Raw genomic sequence first — 17,313 nt, forward strand, 5'->3', positions numbered from 1 at the left:
TATTTATGAGCTGAGTTATTTATCCCAACACAGTAGAGCTTACTAACTTCTGATTTCCTCCAGGATAACAAGAGCACAGCCAAAAGATTTTAATTATCTGAAACGGGGCTTTGAGACAGCTAAAGCCACTTTGAAATGAATTATTGATAGCATTATGCATTGTTTTTCTTCCCTTTTTTAAAGTAACAAGGCAATTAATGATATTTTTATCTTGCAGATTCACTGAATTTTAAGGATGATTTTAAGGATTCCTTAAAAAAAACCCTCATTGGCTGAGTGATGGGTTGCTGTCATTTATCTAAGCTAGAGGCTCTGCTGAAGGAATCTGTGATTCTGATGCTGTTTATACACTCATGATATAGCTGTTTTGATGCCTTACTCCTCTTGGCAGTAAGGTGTTTTTTCAGGCTCTTCATGAGGTTAAAGGTTCTCTGTGTGCTTCTGAGGACCTTCCCAAATGTATATTGTCTTATAAGCCAAAGGGCAACCAAGGAAGCTGTTAGAATTAATAGGCAGCTGCAGAGCAGAGCCATTTAGTCTCTTCACTGTGGTTTGGTGGAGATCAGAGTCTAGAGGCTTGTCTAGCTTTAAGTGAAGCAGCTGCATTACCAGCTGGAGACTGACACACTGCAGAGGGCGGGCGCAGCACAGCTGAGATCCATCCACTCCCATATGAGACTGAAAGGGCTGCCTTCAGCTTTGATAGTTGCTTTGTATCTACACTTAGTTTAGGGGAGGGGAGGCTCAGAACTTGCCATGAGCATCTTTATGTTAGCACTGAGCAAAAAGCTGCAAACAGGACCCAGCGGGCAAAGGTTTCATGGCTTTCACTAAGATATCCTGATTCCCGTTAGCTGGAAAAGATGTAAAACAAGACTCTGGGAAAGGAAGCTATAACTTTTCTCTTTGCTCAGTTGCTCAGTCGTGTCCAGCTCTTTTGCGACCCCCTGGACTGTAGCTCGCCAGGCACCTCTGTCCACAGGATTCTTCAGTCAAGAATACTGGATTGGGTTGCCATTTCCTCCAGGGGATCTTCCCTACTTTCTGATCAAACCCACATATCCTGCACCTCCTGCATTGGCAGGTGGGTTCTTTACCACTGAGCCACCTGAGAATCCCAACTTTTCTCTTTGGTTTACTGGAAAACTTGGATGGCTGTGTTTTTTGTTGTTTTTTAGTTGCAATAACCTCAATTTAACTAATCTAGTAAGGTTTCTTTAGTCTGATTTAGTAAAAGTTGGGTAATAGTCTCCATCCCTATAAGAAAATGTGTCAAAACATTCTTCTCTTCCCTTCCCTGATTAACTCATATTTCCATACTCTGCTCAAGCACCATCTCCCTTCAGGGTGCCTTTCCTAAGTCCCCAGCTTGGTCTAATATCCCTCCTCTGCACACTCATGATATCTCTCGTTGACTCTGTCTGTCTCGCTCTTACAACATTATAATGAGATTGTCTGTCTGTGGCATGTCTATTCCACTAATCTATAAGTTCCTTGTTACCTGGGATCAGATTTCATTCACCTCCCCTATTGCCTTGCATAGTACCTACACATGGTAGGTATTCACATGTTTGTCAGACAAACTAAACTGTCACATCGTGGTCTGTGCTATCAAACCCTTAGCTTCAGACACTATAGGATTTTCTAGGACTTTGTAGGGACAGTGTTCTTTCACTAGGCGAAAAAGCAGTCAATTTGCAGAGTAGGGGAGGTAAAGAAGATAGAAGATTTCTTTCTTTCTTAAATGGTGCATACAGGATAAACAAAGTTCTAGAATCACTTAACACTAAATCTGTCCTTTTGGTAACATCACTTTTTCAGGAGAGGAAAAGCTTACCACTATTTCTGGTATATTGGAGAGAAAGCAGATAATAACTTCTTTGTGAGCATAAAACAATTATACCCAGCCTCCTGTAGAGACAGTTTGCCAGAGCCAACTGCCTCGCCCTCCACATGGGCTTCATTTTCTTACTCCGGATTTCATAGACTCTCCCCCAAAGACCTTCATCTTGTTGCACTATTATGATGAATGTGTGGAGCTGGCTCTCACCCCCTGCTTTACTAGCTATTACTGGAGGTGCTGTCAAAGAATCAGGTCCCAAATTTATCCTCCCATTAAGTCCTCTCCTGGGCAGCTCTGCTTGGTTCTGAGTAGTAGTCATCTAGTCTCCTCTCCTTTTCCCACCTCCCACTGCCTTTGAATGTAAGGAAACTGCAGGCTCTGTTGCAAACAAAGAGCTACCGTAGAAAGTAAGCCTGTAAATCATTTTTACCACAGCTCTTTGTTTACACTTGTTCTAGGTCTAGAGAGAAGTTCAAATATGTGAGTGCCTATGTGTGCATGTGCTATAAGACCTCCAGTTTGGGTCACAAACCCATTCCATCTCATTTTCTCAGTAGCTGGTCATGTCTTCTCCCAGCAATGTCTTTGGGAATCTCCTCTTGATAATGAGTTAAAGATTTATAGATCTGTAAACTCAGAGGCCTTATCTACTTGTCTGTATACTGTTAACTACTCCTCCAAGTGACAGACACATGGCCTTTGATGAGTTTTTTAAAATGTGTTATATGATTTTGTAATTTGTCCCCACAAGGACTCTGACAGCCATCCTCTTGTGAGAGTTTCTGTTGAATAAAAGCTCTCTGGGTCTCTAACTTAGTAGACTACCATTTAGTCAGTTTGAGACTTTTTTTTTTTTTTTTTACTCTTCTTTGCTGAAAAAAATAGGACCAAATGTATATCAGGTACCATTTGTAAATCTAGAATGATTGATAAAACACCAGTTTCCTTTAACAAACAGTGAATTTTGTTTAACAATAGATAGTGATTAGGTTGTTGAGAAAAATCTGACCCTTTAAATTTGGAGCTAACTCATTAATAAAGCAGATATTAGCAGAGGCTAATAGTAGCAGAGGCTACTATTAACACTGAAAAAGCAATATTCCTCAGTAGTATTTCTTTTCCTGTGGAGAAAGTGTATTGCATTATTGTTGTTGTTCAGTTGCTTAGTCGTGTCCCACTCTTTGCAACCCCATGGACTGCAACACGCCAGGCTTCCATGTTCTTCACCATCTCCCAGAATTTACTCAAACTAATGTTCATTGAGTTGATGATGCCATCCAGCCATCTCATCCTTTGTCACCCCCTTCTCCTCTTGCCCTCAGTCTTTGCAGTGAAATTTTAACTTTTCCCCTTTTCAGTGAGAAGAGATACCATCAACTTCACCTAAACGGAATGGTTCAAAACTTTGAGCAGCTTATTTATTCTTCTTGATTTACCTGATTACTTCTTAATTTACTCAACTATCCTATTCTCCTTACTTTACTATCCAGCTCCCCTGCTTTTTCTCCAACACCCATACTTTCTACCTCTCAGGGCTCCTTTCTCTAGCCAACCCCAACACCTGCCTCTACTAGTTATACTCAGGTTTCTTAGCATTAAACCACTTGTACTAGGACTTTCTGAAGGCAACAGAACACAGCCAGAGCAGGTGAGAGAAGCCTGCTTCTTCAGAGCTGCAAAGAAAGGCAAAGCGCTCCACCACAGTGGGTGGGCCAGCAGTCAGGGCGCGTAGCAAGGCATTTCGGTGGTTAGCACCTGCAGGTTCAGAGCTGACAGTGCGCTGTAATAAGATTCATCTCTGTTCACTTAACTGATGTGGGCTTTATGGTAAATGTTCTCTTGCTTAATTACTTTGGCAGAGTCGCTGATTGCCTTTCCTGAGGAGTTCTAAAAGATACCCCTGGGATGGAGCATAAACCCCTTTTCATGTCTTTTAATTTCATTCTTTACTTGGGGTAGTTGAAAACCAGTATGTGATCCATATGCCCACCTTCATCTCTCTGATGACATGAACATTGGGCCCACTCCTTGCTAGTATGGTGTCCATATGGCCCACACTGGACTAACCCAGGAATCTGGTCAGCCGTCTTCCGTTTTTATCCACATGAGATCCCCATTCTTCCCTCTCCACCACTGAAGTATATGCACAGCTCTTCCCACTTAGTTTGGAATCCATGTGCCTGTTTTTCTCTAACTATAGTATGGAATCCACAGAATATTCCCTGCTCTCCCCAGTCTAGCATGTGATTCACTAAATTAATTCCCTGTTTTTGAAGTGATAGGAAAAGAAGCCTAAGTTAGTCAGTTACTAATTATTATTATTTTTTTTTTGCCATCCTGTCCCCCATACTCAAAATTATAAGTGTCTTATAAGTTGATTAATTGTGCTGATGGGAATGAGGTATAATTAAAATGTTTCAGGGTTTTGGCACATGTCAGTTTTTTTTTTTTTTTTTAAAGTTCTCAGGTCACATTCAAGGGATTGGAATGTTTACTGTTAATTAAAAATAGATCACTTCTTGGGGTTTTGAGCTGATCTCCACTGCCTCAGAAGTCCTTGCAGGTATGTATTAGGATTTTCTTGTATCCTGAAATAAGGTAGAAAGTCTGTTAGACATTTTCACATGGCCATTTTGTTCCTTTATAGTCACTAATTTCTGAGAGTGTAGAGGGGCCTTGCTTCTGGAGACAAGAAATCCAGGGCTAAACTACTAATTGCAAAGGGTATTAAAGGTTTGCATCCTGCAGCCCTAGGAACTCTGCCAGCAGCTCCTGGCCTGCTACTAGAACAAAGTAAGGGAATCTGTAGCACAGAATAATGGGATCTGAGCAGGGGGAGGCTTATCTTGTAGGTGTTTTGTCCTAGGAAAGCTTTGGAGCCTCTGTTCATTTATTGAGAGAAAGCTTTGATAAAAAGCAATCATTTCTAAGGGGCATAGATTAAGTGATATCTTCTATGGAAATGTACATGGTCCGTTTGACTTTTGTGGTTCCTTCGTCTCCTGTGGTTCATTTTTCTTCATTTAGTTTCATTATGATTGTGGAAAGAGTGAAACAAAGTCAGGCTGATATCTAAAAAGCAAGAAGGAATTCTGTTTCCCTCTCTTGTCAGTGGTAGAAGAGATAATTTAGCCAAAATGTAAAGCGCATGGTATCTCACTTGGCTTAAATCTATGGTTTGGGGCCACAGTAACTAGAAATTAGCTCATTTTTCAAGCAAAGTAGCTATAACCAATTGCTTAATTTCCAGCAGGTGATGAGGCAGAAACCTACATTGGGTAAAATCATGCATCAAGGTAGAAATCTCAAACTGCCAAAATGCGTAGCCATGCACAGCTTCAGAAAATGAGGCAACTGTCCCTCAGGCCATGTACATTTCATACACATTAACTCTTTCTTGTTTCCCTCCAGTTAATGAATTGTGAACTTTCATTTGTCTAATGCAGAGACTAGAAGAATGTCGAGTAGGTGAATAACTTGCCGAGTGTGACACATGTGCTTCTCACCTAGAAATCGAGAGAGATACTGACTTAAATCATTCCCCAAGTTAAAACCTGAGGGTTACCATGGTGTAGTTTGGGACTACACCATTCACAGTTCCATTTCCTTCAGTCAGGAAGTTTATGGTGGTTTAGTTGCTAAGTCGTGTCTGATTCTTGCAACCCCAATGAGTTTAAGTATACTAATAAATCAAATTCTCTTGGCCAATTTACAGATTTTGGATCATTGAATAAAGCACGCGACTAGATGCATTGGCCAATAGCTCATCCTTCCTGATGGTTGCCAAAATGTCTTCTATAGTAAGGGTCCATTTTTGCATCACTGGTCTTGAATGGCCACAGAAACAGCAGTATAAAGAAGGGGATATTTGGCATGAAAGGGTTAAGACCTAGACCATTAAAGGTAAGTTAGAGGAAACAGGTCACTCGCTGAAGTTTTGACTAGTTTCAAAGTGAAAAGGTTAAAAGGTATTCCTATTTGAGGTTTTATTTTGTTTAATGTTAATCAGCAGAATCTCTGAGGCTTGTAATACACTGCTGTTAACAGGCATCAAGGGAAATTGCTTTTTTTTGTTGTTGTTGTTGAATTGGATGGGCTGAAGATTCATTGACTTCATGGAGAGGGAAGCTTGTTACTGCATGAAATGGGAGTATATGAGGCAATTCTGAAGGTGAAAAGATATGTTAATTTAAAATTAAATAACCCAGCCTCAGAGGAACCATTTTAATCACTGCCACATACCACTCAATCATACCTTCACCCTTTCTCAGAAGCCAGTCTTGTAACCTGTATGTTTGAAGGTTTCCCAGGTTGAAGCAGGTATGAATATGATGGTTTTCTTGTCCCCTTTCTTTTCTTACTTGTCTTTTTTTTTTTGGCCATGCCATGTGGCCTGTGGGATCTTAGTTCCCCGACCAGGGATCAAAGTCATGTCCCCTGCAGTCCTGCAGTGAAATTGAGGACTCCTAACCCCTGGACCATCAGGGAATTATCTTTAATTCCAGATATCTGGAAATATACTCTGTAGTACAGATCACTGGACTGCTCTTTTGGGTCTAGGAAAACGGAAACTGCTTGAGGGGATAAGTTTTCTTTAGGGCAAGTTATAGTTATATAGGAAGACACAAAGAAAAGCTTTAGAAAGGAAACCCAACTAGATGAAGAATACTTCTCTGGTACTCAGAGAGGTTGGTGTCTTGCCCAAGGCCTTGCAGCCCAGAAGTAGAGAAATCAGAGTTTTAACTCAGGTCTAATGCCTCTAAAGCTTTGTTTTTTACATTATGTGAATTATGTTGTGCAGGGAAATGATGGCGTTATAACTGGGCCTTCCAAAAGGAAAACTAAGACTTTGGCTTTTTGGTGATGAAGAAAAATAGTATTCCATGTCCAGGATATGGTGGAGGACAGGGAAGCCTGGCATACTGCAGTCCGTGGGTCGCAAAAAGTCAGACACAACTTAGCAACTGAACAACAGTAGTGTGAAGAAAACCATGTAAACAAAGCATGACATACAGGTGTACATGTTTAGCAAGTATTTGAGAATACAGGACCATAGCTTGATAAGACTAGGCTTGAAATCCAGATGTATCAGGCTTTAGGTATTCACCCATAATCAGACCCTTTAATGTAAATCTGTGGCCTTATAAGAATAGTGTTAGGGTGAAACTTTTAGGAATTTTCCTCATATGTACCTTGTTGCGTATACCAGTTATGTTCCCTCCTTCCTTGGAATCAGAGCTACAGAATCTGCCTGTAAACAACCTTTGCCTGTTTTTCTCCTTTGTGCCTGAAGAATTTACATAGCAGCTTTTAGAGACAGTCTGCTTTCTCACATGTCTTAGTAAGGAAACAGGCACCATGTTCCGAGCTTCTGGATGAAACTATTATTTATTTATTGTTTCATAAAAGACCCTTAGAGACTTCTGTCTGTGAAAGGTAGCTGGGATTGTGAGAAATTGCACGTTAGGAGGATTTACTTTAGATTTGCATTGGATATAAAGAAGAACCCACATTTTCTCCTAAGCTACATTGCTACATTTTTAAGGTAACATTTCCATGCATTTCCTGGATAAGTTGGGCATTAACTATGTGTCTCAGCCATCATCCATCCAGCACTGGGAAAAAGAAAGCCACTTTGCAGAGTCATGAGTCAGAGAGAGTAAGTTAAAATGGACCAAGAAATCCCCAGCCGGTTTGTAGCTCAGCCTTGTTGTTCCATCTGTCCACTTCATTTTGCTTCAGTTTATATAAGTGACCCCTGTCTTCAGCAGTAAGAAGTTGACAGTTGCATTGGAGGGTGGCCCAGATTCTTGCCCTTAAAGGTGCTTTGGGTGCAAATCCATGCCTTACTGTGACTGACTTCAGCAATTTACCTTTCTATGACATTGTCTGTTTCTTCTTCCTTTCCCTTTTTGGAACTTTCCAAGTCAGTAGCATTTAGGAGACCCAGTACCAGAGTATAACACACTCCCCAACACCTCTCCCACTCCCTACCCCTAAACAAACAAACAAAAATTCAGGCTTAATTTTAGAAGATACTAGGTTATTTTTATAAGAAATGCCAGAAAGCTTTTCCCTGGCCTCCTCATATGACTTGAAAGGAAGAGAAGGCTTTACTGTCTTCAGTGACAACTTTTCTTCCTTCTTTTGGGGACAGCTGTTCATGTCTGAGTCACCTTTCTTTCCAGGTTGGGGATAAAGCATTTTTATTGTTATTTTCATGCTTTTGGAGAGTAGCTGGTGATCATGAACCTCCTTACTTGTGGTGAGATTGGACAAAAACCTTCATAGACTTTAATTTATTCAGTTTTGCTAAAGGCTTGGGAATATATTGGTGAACAAAATAAATTTGGTCCCTGCTTTCATGGTGCATTCAGTTCCAGTGTGAGGAGAACTGATGGTTTGGAAGGAATTTATATTCTCTTTCCCCACTAAGTTCTACCTCCAGACTCCTTCCCCTTTCCTTAGGCCTTATTTCTTTAATCCTCTTCCTAGTCTTGGATGGATGGCTTTCTCTGAGTAATGTAGGCAGCTCCAGTCATTTCTCAAAAACAAAAAAGTGGTCAAGAGTGTTGAGACTAGGAGAACCTTCTTTCTCCCCGCTTTAGTCTACCCATAACATTTTATTCCAAGGAGTTCTGTGTTCAACAGCCAGAAGTTGACGTACTTTGACAAATGCAGACCTTTTCATCTGAAGATATCATGCATGTTGCTGGGAATTGAACTTTTCTTATCTCCGGGCAGAGTTGTTCCTCCCTGCACATGTGGCTTGCAGTGTCAGTGCCCGTATCTCTGCTCCTTCTTATGGCACTGACCACAGAGGCTTCTCTAGAAGCTCCTTAGACTCTATCTGGTCTAATTTATGACAGAGTAGCCCAGTGAGCTCCTTTTCCTCTTGCCACCAGCATCATGGGCATACACAAGCTCTAGGAAAGTTATCTTGGTGAGTGAAACACTCTGGGATCTGTGAATTCTATGTGGAATTGTTTACTAAGGAAAGAAGTTTGCTCAAGAACTGCTGGAGTTGAGGATGCCTTAAGCCAAGACTGGCGTGCTGCAGTCCACGGGGTCGCAAAGATTCAGACACAACTGGGTGACTGAACAACAATTCATATGTTATAACTCAGACATTTAACATGTGTAACTTGTTGTTTAATATACTCACAAGGTAATACAACTATCACCACAATCTACTTTTTAGAATGTTGTCCCCCCAGAAAGGTACTCCATATCCTTTAGCAGTCCATCCCCATTTCTCTTCTAATCCTTCCCTTAGCCCCAGGCAACCACTAATTTATTTTTTGTCTTTATAAATTTATTCTGTCTGTATAAATCTGTCTGTATAAATTTGTCTGTATAAACCTTTCCTGTAAATGGAATAGTATATTATGTGGCCTTTTGTGTCTGGTTTCTTTCACATAACAACTTTTTCAAGATTCATTCATATTTTAGCATTTATCAGTACTTCATTCCTTTTTGTGGGTGAATAATATTTAACTATAGCTATACCACATTTTATCCATTTGGGTTGTTTCTACTTTTTAGATATTATGAATGATGCCACTGTGAACAATTATGTACAAGTTTTTGTGTGAACATAATGTTTTCATTCTTTTGGGCATGTAAGAATAGAATTTCTGGGTCATAGGGTAACTCTATATGTACTAACATTTGAGGAACTTCCAAACCACTTTCCAAAGCATCTGTACCATTTTACTATCCCACCAGCAGTGTATAAGAGTTGTAATTTCTTCATGTCCTTGCCAACACTTGTTAACTTTTTTTTTGGTTATTATGATCCTAGTGGGTGTGAAGTGGTATCTCATGGGGGTTTTTCATCAGATACATGATTTGCAAGTATTTTCTCCCATTCTGTGGGTTGTCTTTTCACTTTCTTGGTGGTCATCATTTGCAGCACAGAAGTTTTTAAACTTGACCTACTTTTTTTTTTTGTCACTTGTGCTTTTGTTACCATAAGGAATCATTGCCTCACCCAAGTTCATGAAGATGTACTCTCATGTGTTCTTCTGAAAGTTTTATGGTTTTTAGATCGTATATTAAATCTGTGTTCCATTTTGAGTTAATTTTTGGGTATAGTATGGGTATAGTATGTGGTTCAGCTTCATCCCGTTGCATGTAGATATTCAGTTGTTCCAGCATCATTTCTTGCAAAGATTCTTCTTTTCCAACTTGATTGTTTTGCTACCTTTGTCAAAGAGAAACCTTAGTCAGTGCATAATGGCTGTTTTCTCATTCATTGTCCACTTACACCTTCCTCTTCTTCCCTGTTCCTCCTCTCCTTTCAAGTCTCCTTTTCAAAAATACTTTGTAGCATGAGAGTTTTCCATTGGCAAAGGCTAGGTTTGGTTTGAATACCTGAAAGGCTGATATTAGATGAAAGCCATCCTCAGTGTACAAAAGGAATTCCTTGGCAGTCTAGTGGTTAGGACTCTGCTTTCACTGCTGAAGGGCCTTTTTGGATGAAATAAGTCATGAAGGAATTAAAATCATACTTTGATCACTCATCTTCTGATAGAAAAAAACTGCCATTTCTTGTCTGGAAACCTAAAATTTTAGACTTCAGCACGTGACAGTTGCTACCTGTTTTGACAGGTTTTGATCAATGAAAATGAGAGAGCTACAATTAGAATGACTTAGTAGTCTCCTCCTCTCCTCCCAGATGTTCAGAAGAAATGATGGTAGATCTTTTTAGAGGTGGTATCAGTGAGAAGGAAAGCCTGAAGAAAAGAGAGAGATTCCTCCTTCATCCATAAATCTCGTATCTCATTTTTCTCCCACTGAGAGCTGGTCAGGCATGAGTTTAATTAATTACTGGGGGCTATCCCAGGTGGGGAAGCATGAAATCACAACCCAGGTGAGCCCTGGTAGCCTCCAGACTTCCTGGGGAAGGAGAAGCTAAGTATTTCAGTCACTGCAAAAGTATGTGTCACTCAGTGTGGGCTGACTTAGCCTGATTTTGGTGTTTTGTCATCTCTTTGCTGCCTCAGAACATACTTCCATTTCAACAGTATGAAGTCCTGAGCACTTGAATAGGAAGCTTCCAAACCCTGTCTGAAATGCCTTGCTAAAGAGCATGGAGGGAGAACAGCCAGCGTCAGACTGTTTTTCTTACCTCTTAGACCTAGCACCCTGCAACTGGTATCTCCAGAAAATCAGATTAGTACTCAGATTTTACAGATAACAGTCCCAAATAAACAGCAGGAAGAGTAAAGCAGAGGCATATACTGTGTCCTGTGTGGGTCCTGAGTTAGAGATTATTAACTGGATTTACACTGTTTCACCTGTCTCAGGTTTCTAAACAGTCCCTTAAGTTGCCTGGTAGGAGACCTTCATCACTTGCAGAGATCTGAAGCTCTGGGGAGAGAATGTCACAGGTTAGGTTGGAGGATGATTTTATGTTCGTTCCAAAATATAAATTCTCAGACTGACAAATCTATCATACTCTTAGGATAAGTTTGCCTAAACAGCATCAGCATATATGCCCTGCAGTATCAAGCATAGGGCATCCATAGACCCAGCTGATACTTGGCAGATGTAACAGAAGGGAAGGAAATAAGTGTACTTTCTGAAGATAGTACCTTCCAATTTTTTTTTCTTTCTTTCCCCCATCTCCTCTATCCTTTGTTTCTTACTCTGAGCTCCTTCCCTGTCTTTCTTTCTTCCCTCTTTTTCTTTCTCCTTTCTCTCTCATTTCTTTCTTGCTTCCTTGCTTTCTTTCTTGGCAAGAAAATTCCTCTGATAGGAAGGGAATAGAATTACAACATCCCTATCTGTTCCATTCCCAGGGATTATTTCATTGTCCTAACCTCACCAGCTTCTCTGGATTGCCAGCTGGGCCAGTGGCTGGTATCATCCCACCCAGACAGACATTAGGGTTTTTTGGAGTTCTCTGTTCTCCAAACCTAGGCACATCAAAACAAAAATGCAATTCTAGTTCAGCTGAGTCAGGATTTTTTTCAAACACTTTTCAAAAAAATTTTTTACTAAGAAATTTAAAGAAAACCTTTAAAAAAAAAACCTATGAAAGCATGAAATAGATGTATTTATAGAATGCAATTTCCATTTTCCAAAACAACTGAGGTCTGATAGTAAATTGATTTGTCTATTGTATTTCCTTTACTCACTGCCATCACTCTTGGGAGCTGAGTCCTGTGACTCAGACTCTATCCTGGGTTAACTGTAAGTTAGTGCTGCTGCTAGGATTGGTGGGATTCTCAGTTCCCTATAGCTGACCCTGTCTTCTCATTGGGTTTAGCCTCCCGGTTTTCTTTTCTGTTCCTGGACTGTTGTCATCCCTGCCAGTATCCTCAAATTTTGCTTTCTGAATGATAAAAATATCTGACACCCCCCCAACTTGATTACAGTGGATATTTTGGATTTAGACCAAGCCCCACAACCTTATCTTGCAGATAATAACATCTCTACCTTTCTTGACAGTCTCTTGGAAAATAAGTTACCAAAACTTGCCTCTTGTGCCTGACCCATTTCTGTCCTATTTGATTTAGTCATTCATTGAATATTTATTGAGTACCAGCTGTGTGCCAGGCATTGTGCTAGATATTTAACATTGCTTTACTATATAAATATTGCATGAATCCTCTTAAGATTTAGTTCCCTCTTTCAACAAACATTTATTGTATGCCTGCAATGTACTATTCCTAGTTACTGTGCTAAAACAGATATTATTATTCCTGTTTTATCCCTCTGGCAAAATATACGCTTCCAAAAATCATTCAGAAAAACATTGGTCAAACTGGGATTCCACACCATGATTTCCTTTTTTTTTTTTTTCATGATTTTCTTTTTAAATTTCTGGCTTGTACTTCTGATATTTGGGTTAGATTAAATTCTTTACTATCAGTAAGTTATATTAAAAGAATATATTGATTTCTATTATGCTGTCATACACACATTTTAATGAACTTTCAGTTCAGCTCAGTTGCTCAGTCATGTCGAACTCTTTACAACCCCATGAATCACAGCACTCCAGGCCTCCCTGTCCATCACCAACTCCTGGAGTTCACCCAAACCCATGTCCATCGAGTTGGTGATGCCATCCACCCATCTCATCCTCTGTCGTCCCCTTCTCCTCCTGCCCCCAATCCCTCCCAGCATCAGGGTCTTTTCCAATGAGTCAACTCTTCGCATGAGGTGGCCAAAGTATTGGAGTTTCAGCTTCAGCATCAGTCCTTCCAATGAACACCCAGGACTGATCTCCTTTAGGATGGACTGGTTGGATCTCCTTGCAGTCCAAGGGACTCTCAAGAGTCTTCTCCAACACCACAGTTCAAAAGCATCAATTTTGGAATAATTTTTAAATTATAGGAAAAAATGCAAAGATAAAGCATAGAGTTTCTATATGCCTCTCAACCTAATTTCTCCCCTCTTACATTACCATGGTATGTTTATCAATACTAAGAAACAGGCACTGATATGTTACTATTAACTAAACTCCATATTTTGTTTGGGTTTCAACAGTTTATCTTTAATGTCCTCTTTCTGTTCCCGAATCCAATTCAGAGCATCAGGTCGCATTTAGTCATATCTCACCAATGGGCTCCAGTCTATGACTCTTCCTCAAGTTTTGTTTTTCATGACCTTGATAATCTTGAGGAGTAACTGGCAAGGTATTCTCTAGAATGTACCCCAGTGTGGGTTTGTCTGATGTTTTTCTTGTTCTTAGATTGAGATCATGAATTTCTGAAAGTACACGACAGAGATGAAGTGCCCTTCTTACCAGACCATACCAGGGGTTACATGACATCACTGGTGATACTCACCTTCATTACTTGGTTGAAGTAGATTTTCCAGGATTCTTTACTGTCAAGTTACTATTTTTCCGTTTTGCTACTCTATGGAGATAAGTCTAGCTTACTCTCAGTGATAATGGGAACTAAACACCTCATAAAGAGGAGAGTATCTGCACATATTATTTGAAATTGTTCTGTTAGATTTTTCTCTTCTCCCCATTAACCTCTATAACCTGTGTTTTTTATACTCTTCTTGTTGTTCAGTTGCTAAGTCATGTCCATCTCTTTGCAATCCTGTGAACTGTAACACACCAGGCTTCTCTGTCCGTGCTTCTCTGTCCATCACTATCTCCTGGAGTTTGCTCAAACTCATATCCATTGAGTCAGTGATACCATCCAACCATCTCATCCTCTGTCACCCCGTTCTCCTCTTGCCCTCAGTTTTTCCCAGCTTCAGGGTCTTTTCCAGTAAGTCAGCTCGTCACATCAAGTGGCCAAAGTATTGGAGCTTTAGCTTCAGCATCAGTCCTTCCAATGAATATTCAGGGTTGATTTCCTTTAGGATTGGCTGATTTGATCTCTTTGCTGTCCAAGGGACTCTGAAGAGTCCTCTCAAGCACCACAGTTTGAAAGTGTAAATTCTTTGGTGCTCAGCCTTCTTTATGTTCCAACTCTCAAACCCATACATGACTATTGGTTTTCTACTCTACCAGACAAGAAATCACAAAGATCTATACTAAAGCGTTGGTTTCAGGGAAATTTATTTCAGATTTCAGAGGTTTTAAGAGATAGATTTGATATGACTTGGTGACCCTGAAGAGAGAATGTTTGAAAACAACATTCAGATTTTGGTTTGAATGGCTGGAAATAAAATTTTGGTTCAAAATATTAACTAACAAATACGACGGTTGTAGGCTTTGGGAAATCTTAGGTTCTTCAGAGACTGTATTCAACCCACATGTTGGTCCAGCTTCACTGAATGCCCTGTTCTCCTGAGTAAGAGCAGAGCAAAGTGTTTTTTTTTCTGACTGAAACACGAGGGCCGCCTGGTGGACAGCCCCCTGAGCCCTGTTTCTCATCTGAAGGATGCTAGGTTTTGACTTTTGTTTGGTTGTGAGATTTTCCCCTAGTTCATTTACAGAGCAGGCATACTTGATTCTGTTCTCTGTCTAATAAATAATTAAACCTTTCCCATTTTAGAGTAATCACTTCACCCCATGTGACCTCATGTTCATAAGAGGACAGCTAGCTTCTGAGAGTCACACCCATGGTCTCATACTCTAAATCAGAGGGTAGCTGATACTTGTTTTTAACTCATTATCTTTTTTTGTTTGTTTGTTTTATTTTATTTTTTATTTTTTATTTTTTCTCTAATTTTATTTTATTTTTAAACTTTACATAATTGTATTAGTTTTGCCAAATATCAAAATGAATCCGCCACAGGTATACATGTGCTCCCCATCCCGAACCCTCCTCCCTCCTCCCTCCCCATACCATCCCTCTGGGCCGTCCCAGTGCACCAGCCCCAAGCATCCAGCATCATGCATCGAACCTGGACTGGCAACTCGTTTCCTACATGATATTTTACATGTTTCATTGCCATTCTCCCAAATCTTCCCACCCTCTCCCTCTCCCACAGAGTCCATAAGACTGTTCTATACATCAGTGTCTCTTTTGCTGTCTCGTACACCGGGTTATTGTTACCATCTTTCTAAATTCCATATATATGCGTTAGTATACTGTATTTATGTTTTTCCTTCTGGCTTACTTCACTCTGTATAATAGGCTCCAGTTTCATCCACCTAATTAGAACTGATTCAAATGTATTCTTTTTAATGGCTGAGTAATACTCCATTGTGTATATGTACCACAGCTTTCTTATCCATTCATCTGCTGATGGACATCTAGGTTGCTTCCATGTCTTGGCTATTATAAACAGTGCTGCGATGAACATTGGGGTACACGTGTCTCTTTCCCTTCTGGTTTCCTCAGTGTGTATGCCCAGCAGTGGGGTTGCTGGATCATAAGGCAGTTCTATTTCCAGTTTTTTAAGGAATCTCCACACTGTTCTCCATAGTGGCTGTACTAGTTTGCATTCCCACCAACAGTGTAAAAGGGTTCCCTTTTCTCCACACCCTCTCCAGCATTTATTATTTGTAGACTTTTGGATCGCAGCCATTCTGACTGGTGTGAAATGGTACCTCATAGTGGTTTTGATTTGCATTTCTCTGTAACTCATTATCTTCTTATTCCATCTGGTACTGTATTAATGTTAATTCTCTGTTTCAGAGCCATCATCAACCACTTTAACCCCAAAATTGAATCCTACGCTGCTGTGAATCACATATCCCAACTGTCGGAGGAGCAGGTAAGCCACTACTTTCCTCAGAGTGGCCCTAGTTGGTGGCCAGCATCAAGTCCTCTCAGATGGCAGAGGGATTCGGTGACTGAGCTTCTAGTGGGAGTGGCAAGAGCCAGGCTGCTTAAGAGGAATTAGTAAGGGATTTGTTGATAGTACTTTAATTAGAATGATGGCTTCTGCTTTTGTGCCATGTGAAGGGTTCATTTAATTATGTAAAAGATAATGTAGGTGAAATTTTGGTGAATTGTTATTTTAGTGTGGGTGATAAGCATTTCTTTTTTTTTTTTTCATTTTAGGCAGAGAGTCATTTTGACTTTTGAAAATAAGAAATGAAAACTTAGAAATGGTTGAAACTGCCAGTTAGAAAAACCCTGAGTTCAGCTTACTTTGATGTTGTTTGGCTCCTTAAAATATGAACCCTCCTTGGGGCAGATTTGCATTAGAATTGAGTTCTGTGTGCCTTGAACAATTATTTCTGAGCAGGTTTTTCTGTGGTATGAACTGTGACACGTGCAGATAGTGTTGTGTGTTTGTTTTCCTTTAGTCTGGCCTGATTTCCTCTTTTCCCAAAGAAAAGAGCCCTCAGCTCTGCATTATATAAAAGTGAGACGGGGCTTTAGTGTAACATGGTATCAAACTTGATGTTTCAGAACAAGACTTTGAGTCTTGTTTTCAAAAGCACAAAATGAGACATACATTCATATGGTCTCCCTTCCTTCTCACCCTACTCCCAAGTTGAAGGGCCTGGGTATTCATGAGGTGAGAGTTCAGATATAGTCTCCAAGCCAGTTAAAAAAACAACATCGCCTATGCTCTGCTTTCCCTTTTTTGGCATTTGCATCAGTGTAGCCCTTCTGTGAGCCTCTTGCTGGCAGGGCCAGCTAGCCAGCTGTGGTGTGATTGTGTGTTCAGTGTTCCTAAAAGCTATTCCATTGGCCAAATGAGGCACCAGAGCAAGCCTTTGCCTAACAGACAGCTTCTCAGTATTCCACCAGTGGCTCTTTCCTCAGCCAGATGGATAGGACTCAATTAGTCTATCAGTTTTCCCTTTGACATATTTATTCTCCTTTGTGAGGCCAGCTGTGGGAATCCATCCTTTTACTTAAACCACTTTGATAAATGGCTTTCATTTTCTTTTTTCCTCTTCTGCCTGTGGAGCAGCCCTAAGTCCTGTTTAGGACTTTGATGCCACTGCTCTCTGTGAGGTGCTTCAACATCCTACCTTTTTCCTGTTGAACCGGTTCAGATCAGTTTTGTTATATCGTTTTTATGCAAAAGAATTCAACATCTTGAGCTTTGTATAGTGAAAGAAAGGGTGACTTTCCTATCACAGTGAG

The 17,313-nt window shown here is 40.3% G+C and overlaps 1 protein-coding gene across 5 annotated transcripts in view; it reads left to right on the plus strand.

The window, feature by feature from the left end:
• Positions 1-17,313, plus strand: part of ARMH3 (armadillo-like helical domain containing 3) — a 178,830-nt gene that overhangs the window by 126,932 nt on the left and 34,585 nt on the right. For all 5 annotated transcript variants that reach the window (XM_027528511.1, XM_027528515.1, XM_027528512.1 and 2 more), the window contains one exon: positions 15,904-15,982. In XM_027528511.1, coding sequence (XP_027384312.1) covers positions 15,904-15,982 — 79 coding nt within the window. The remainder of the gene's footprint in view (positions 1-15,903; positions 15,983-17,313) is intronic.

The sequence above is a fragment of the Bos indicus x Bos taurus genome, chromosome 26, assembly GCF_003369695.1.
Source record: "Bos indicus x Bos taurus breed Angus x Brahman F1 hybrid chromosome 26, Bos_hybrid_MaternalHap_v2.0, whole genome shotgun sequence".
Lineage (NCBI taxonomy): Eukaryota > Metazoa > Chordata > Mammalia > Artiodactyla > Bovidae > Bos > Bos indicus x Bos taurus.